The sequence below is a fragment of the Choristoneura fumiferana genome, chromosome 29 (assembly GCF_025370935.1).
Source record: "Choristoneura fumiferana chromosome 29, NRCan_CFum_1, whole genome shotgun sequence".
Classification (NCBI taxonomy): domain Eukaryota; kingdom Metazoa; phylum Arthropoda; class Insecta; order Lepidoptera; family Tortricidae; genus Choristoneura; species Choristoneura fumiferana.
This window is the reverse complement of record NC_133500.1, coordinates 87,219-93,400: the sequence shown is the minus strand read 5'-3', so window position 1 is coordinate 93,400 and position 6,182 is coordinate 87,219. Positions and strand designations below refer to the sequence as shown.

General features: G+C 39.6%; 1 protein-coding gene across 2 annotated transcripts; it reads right to left on the bottom strand.

Annotated features, from left to right (window-relative positions):
• Positions 1-750: 750 nt before the first annotated feature.
• Positions 751-5,059, bottom strand: LOC141444243 (uncharacterized). 2 transcript variants are annotated; one of them, XM_074109729.1, is made up of 3 exons: positions 4,816-5,059; positions 1,931-2,400; positions 751-1,189 (listed from the first exon to the last, which is right to left on the bottom strand). In XM_074109729.1, the coding sequence occupies exons 2-3, from the start codon at positions 2,345-2,347 to the stop codon at positions 1,010-1,012; spliced, it is 597 nt and encodes a 198-aa protein (XP_073965830.1). In that variant the 5' UTR covers positions 2,348-2,400; positions 4,816-5,059; the 3' UTR covers positions 751-1,009. The 2 variants fall into 2 exon arrangements, with proteins under 2 accessions (XP_073965830.1, XP_073965831.1); XM_074109730.1 differs by lacking the exon at positions 4,816-5,059 and adding an exon at positions 4,395-4,413.
• Between the last annotated feature and the right edge of the window lie 1,123 nt (positions 5,060-6,182).

Below are 6,182 nucleotides of genomic sequence, written 5' to 3'. Positions count from 1 at the left end.
TGGGACCCATACCATAACCCATATAAACAACATTAGTTCAGCGATTTTTAAAATAATAGAGTCTTTGGATTTTCCTTTTTTCATATAATTAAATAATGCTATCAATGTACGCCATCTAGACGCCATCCTAGAACACAACTGACGTCGCCTGTCACGCTACAAACATCAAGCATTTTGCTTTACATTGCTTCTTCGAATAAACTTAAAAGTGTAATAAGAATTTTAAACTAATTATTTTTAAAAGTCGCTGAGAAGTTGTTCAGTTTGAGGAGTATGATCTATGATCTAGTTATTTGCTAATATTGCCACACCAGGTATAGCTGTTAAGATGATGGTTAAACTTTTGCAGTATGCGGCCTACTTTGTATACAAATAGTGTCCCTAAAAATTCTAATTGTTCCATCAGTTCAGCTCCATTTAGACCATTCAAGAACACTTGCATATAAGTTGCATTACATGGCAGACTATAAGAGGCAATGAATTCAGTTGATCAAACAAATATCGTAATTTGGTGAAACTTGCATGGGGCATGTATGTCCATTCCTATGTGTCCTCTCGTAACTACTCAACGGCTGAATCGATTTTGATAAATGACACGTCATTGGATTCTTCTTAATGACGCGAGTGGCACTGGGTACGAAATTCTTGAAAAATCAAAATGGCGGATTTTTGGCGCCAAATTGTAAGTTTTCAAAAAAAAATAAATTATTTAAACCTGTCGAGTGAGGTATCAAATGAAAGCTAATAATAAGCCCATTCTAATTTATATGGGTTATAATAGTTTTAATCTTCCATTTTCACAGAACTATTAAAAAAGTGTGAAATAAAACAATAAAATACTAAAAAGAAGAAAACAAGTCTAGTGGGCTAGAACTTTGTTAAGTAGCTACAAGGGCGATAATATACCAAACTTCATCCAAATCCGTTCAGCCGTTTCAGCGTGAAGGAGTAACAAACATACTCACTCACAAACTTTCATATTAGTAGGATTATTAAGCTATAGCTAATGCTAATCAAGCCAGTCTTCCGAGGCACTGCCTTTGACCGCCTGGTACTGTCTCCGTGCTGAAGGCAGCTGGAACTCGGGGAAGGGGGCTCCGTCGACGCTGAGTAAGGAGACGCCGGTGGCGCCGACCTCTTCGACAAAGCGGGGGGCTGCACTGCCGGCGCGACGCGACAGCGAGGATGGCTGCAAACGGGTTAAGCTCTATTTACCCGCAGACCTTATATCGAGATCGACGAAAGCTTCAAACTATATGAGAACCTAGCGTGTCGAATTTTTCGTGCATACGATGACGTCACGAGCGAGATTTAGTGATGGGAAAAATCAAGATCGCACGGTACCGATTCAAAGACGCGCGGAACCGATTCAAAGGCCTGCCGCCGCGACTCTAGCAGCGGCTTTTTCAAAGCGCATCGCGCATTTAGGTCGGACAAAACTTTGACCGTGGATCATTTTACACTCAAGGTAGGTGAACTCTTACGGTCTATCTCGATATAAGGTCTGTGATTTACCCACTTGACATTACCCGCGGCTTCGCATGCCGGCATCATAATAAATCCGGTAGTTCAATTGAAATTCCAGAATTAGGTAAGTATACGAAACTCCCAGGGGAATTCTCAAAATTAACATCGTGGTCTTCATCGACCTTGCTTAGTGCAACTGTGCTTAATTTAACTTTAAACCCAACAGTTGCGATGTCAAATTGTTGTCTCTATCCCGAAGGAATATCGGGACAAAAAGTAGCCCATGTGTTATTCCAGAAATTAAGCATCTACATACTTTCTTCATAATCTGTCCAGCCATACACAAACACACACACCCGCTCACATACTCTCGCATTTTAAATTCTTTCAGCTTATACACACACACTCATCATCATTTCTCTTATATATCATAGGATTAAGATTGCTTATATCCCAAACATACCTGGATAACTTTATAACTGACATTTTTGGCCACAAGAGGGTCTTGCTTCTTCGTATCCTTCAAATATATCTGCAGATCATTCCTTGAAATACCATGGTCATTATCTTGCTCTTCTATAGAGTTCTGCGGGTCAGGAGGAGCGAAGTAAACATCATTAAATCGATGACGTGGCGCGTAAAGACTATGGACAGTGCTGATGTCATTGTAAACATCAGCTTTCTCATGATTCTTCTCAGCTGAATCATAAACGAATTGTATTGGTGCGTCTACTTTGTCTTGTTCGTCTAATATGTCATAGTCTACTGTAGTGGCTTCAGTTGTAGTTTCCAGTTCCATTGGTGCTTCTGAAGGGTTCTTGTTCATTGCTCGCAGTTCCAAGTCACCGCTGGATGGTTGGTAGTCGTAGTTGTCGATCATCAAACGCCTCTTTAGGTTCTCTAGCCATCCGTTTGGATTGTTCCTTGAATCAGCTAAAATTGAGAATGATATTTCAGATTTTTTCTAAATTACCGGGAATCTCAAAAATTTTATGGTGGTCTTCGTTAATCTCGTTATGTGTATTATTACGTATGACTCGTAATGAGTTCGAACTTTGATTTTTTTGAGAATTAAGTACCTAATTACGATTAAGTAGGTACATATTATATGTATACAATTTTCAAAGAAATTAAACTGCTTATTATTTTCGCTAAAAAATATTTTTTCTGATAGGTTCCGTGCTTGAAAGGTATAATGACATTACAATTTACCAGGGGCAGTTTTACTATTGTACAGACCCTTTACCACGAGCTTTACAATGGAAGAAAACACCGTAATGAAACCAGCACAAAGCTGCGAAGCACATGGTGTAATGTGAATTTCCTAATCCGCACTGGGCCCGCGTGGGAATTTTAGCCCAAACCCTTTTATTCTGTGAGCAGTGGGCGGTATAAAGCCTGGGACGATGATGATTATGATTATCGTGTGAATTATATTAGTATACTCCAGCAGCTGAAATTTCGGGATTTTTAAAAATTCCCGTGAAAATTCCCAAAAATTAAATCGTGGCTTTCATTGACGTTACATTAAAAACAATCATGTCAAATTTCATGACTCTAAGCCAATCGGTTGTTATTTTGAGATTTATCCCTATCCCGTGGGAATATCGGAATAAAAAGTAGCCTATGTGTTATTCCAGATGCCCAGCCTCCTAATACCAAATTTCATGACTCTAAGCCCTGGCGGTTGTTATTTCGAAATTTTATCCCTATCCCGTGGGAACATCGGGAAAAAGTATCCTATTAATCCAGTTATTAACTTTTTGCCAAATTTCATCCAAATCCGTCCAGCGTTTCAGCGTGAAGGAGTAACAAACTACTCTCTCACTCGCTCACAAACTTTCGCATTTAAATTATAGATATTACCACTATCCAAAAATTGAGCACGAGCGATGCATACGATAAGATTAAAGTTCGCAACATAACTCTACTTTAAATCACTCTTGTTTCACTCCATCATCATGTTCATATCATGTAGGGTTCCATAGCTCTAAGATAAATGGAACCCATATAGGATAACTTCTGAGAATCAGTATCCAATAGAAATTCAAATTACAATTCTGAACCTGAAAAAATAAGCTTTAAAGTTCGTCAAATATATAACGTTTCAAACTTTCGTGATTCACTCATATCAAATCACCGACTTATCACGCTATTTTTCACAAGTACCTAATATTAGGAGCCGTGGTGGCCTAGTTTAGACCTATCGCCTCTCAAGCAGAGGGTCGTGGTTAAACCCCGGCTCGCACCGTCTGAGTTTTCGAAATCATGTAATTACATTTGAAATTTACAAGCTTTCGGTGAAGGAAAACATCGTGAGGAAACCTGCACAAACCTCGAAGCGATTCAATGCGTTGAAGTTCCCAATCCGCACTGGGCCCGCGTGGAACTATGGCCCAACTCTTGTTCTGAAAGATGTGCCACCGGGACGTATATAGCTGGGATGATTGATGACCTATATTTATTTATTTATTTAGTGTCGGCGTCGGGATGAATGTTCGGAGGGACGATCGGACGTTGTTAGTGTTGTGTGTCGGTGTGATAGGGTGACTAATAAAAGTGACCAAGTGCGGGTAGTTCGTGATACGAGTGCCGGTACTATTAGTGATCAAGTGCGGGTAGTTCGAAGAACTCGCGCTGCTAGGCAGACTTGACACCCCACACTTCAGTCTACTCGTGACCCCGGCAACTGTAACGTTGCCGAAACGTCGAGGTAAATATTACTCGTGTAAAAATAGCGTGATAAGTCCCGTTATGGTATTTCGTCAAAATATATCTTTCAAAGGTGTGTTATCAGGCAAAAGCCATAAAAAAAATCTACATAGTAGAACTATAATTTAATGGTAAGTATAGAATTATGAAATTCGGCGACATCAGGCCTTGGAACATGCTGTATAAAAATATTAAAGTACAAGTTTTTACTTAACTTTTATTTTATTATCATGTTTCCAGTGTCCATCAGCGGTGGTTATTGCTTCCCATCTAGTGAACCGCATGCTCGTTTTCCCCTCTTATAGGTAGGTATATAACATATCATAACCAACAAAAAGTTGGAAAACCTCGACTTTGTCACTTCAAAGTTTAATATCTCAAAAACGGCTCAACCGATTTTGACGAAACATATCTAATCAGAATTTGGAATCTATGTGGAATCGAACCCGGGACCTTAAGCTTCGTAGTCAGGTTCTCTAACCACTTGGCCATCCGGTCGTCAAATGAAAATAGAATTTAACTCATTATCAGTGGTCAAATTGGTTTGAAATTTAGTAGGTATACACATGTACTAACTTGGATAACAGTGTAAGTAAAGTTAACAAAAAGTACAGTGAACAAAAAAAAATTACGTACAAAAACAACAAAAACTTTTTTTCCGTACGGAACCCTTAATGCACAAGTTTAACTCGCACTTGACAGGTTTGACAGTTTGTGAAGCAAGATTTTATGGCGTTAGGTTAAGATTGCTTCAACAAGATAGGAAAAATAATGCCTTATAAAATGAAAACTTTAAACAGCTCTCGTTACAATTTTGTATTCTTTTCTGAGAGTGAATTGGTAGGACGTGGAAAATATTGCACTCTGTCGTAAAAAACGCGATAAAAATGCGATAAGAAGAGATATGGCACAGTAAAGCGTAGAATTGTTAAGACTGTAAGCGGGTTTGTCGATATATACCGTAAACTGCTTCAACATTGCCCTCTGGCCCCAACATTGCCTGATTCGATTTAGAGTCGATAACTTAGCACCCTTTATGTTTTTAAGCTTTTATCCCCCCGTAATAATAATTCCCTTGTAGGTAAAAGCTTAAAACCTATAAGAGTGCTTAGTTATCGACTCTAAATGGAATCAGGCAATGTTGGGGCCAGAGGGCAAAGTTGAAGCAGTTAACGGGTAAACTGCTTCAACTTTGCCCTCTGGCCCCAACATTGCCTGAGTTGATTTAGAGTCGATAACTTAGCCCGGTAATAATATTCCCGTGTAGATAAAAGTTTAAAACCTATAAGAGTGCTAAGTTATCGACTCTAAATCAAATCAGGCAATGTTGGGGCCAGAGGGCAAAGTTGAAGCAGTTTACGGTATAAGTAGACAACCAACTTGATTTCTAGGTCACTGTAGAACCTTGCCATTGTAAATAATTTTGCTTTGTCTATACTATAGACTCTATAGCAATGCTTATTGGATGTCGTAAACTGAAGTTCTTTGGTCACATCTCTAGTAATGTGAACTCAAGGCAAGAAGGCACGCGGCGATCACCAACTCGCTGGACTGACCTGATTAAAAAAGCTACTGAGTCCACCATGGTCCAGTACTCGCAACGGGTCAGAAGGTTCTCGAATGGCGTCCGCGGACCGGGAGACGAGCTGTCGGTAGGCCTACAACGAGATGGAGCGACGACCTGGTTAAGATCGCAGGATCGCGATGGATGCGGAAAGCACAAGACCGGTCTGAGTGGAGAGCCTTGGGGGAGGCCTATATCCAGCAGTGGACGTCTTTCGGCTGACATGATAATGATGATGATGATTTATTTTATTTCCAATTTTTGCAATCGCATACCAGGAAGTTTTCGAAAATAGTTTGCAAATTCTTAAATCATAATATAATACTCAGCGGCACAAAATTTGGCCCACTCTTCATACAAAATTACCTATTACTGCATACATTTGAGGGCCAGATTTTTTGCCACTCAGTATAGATAGGTAGGTGTACGTTGCAAGTTA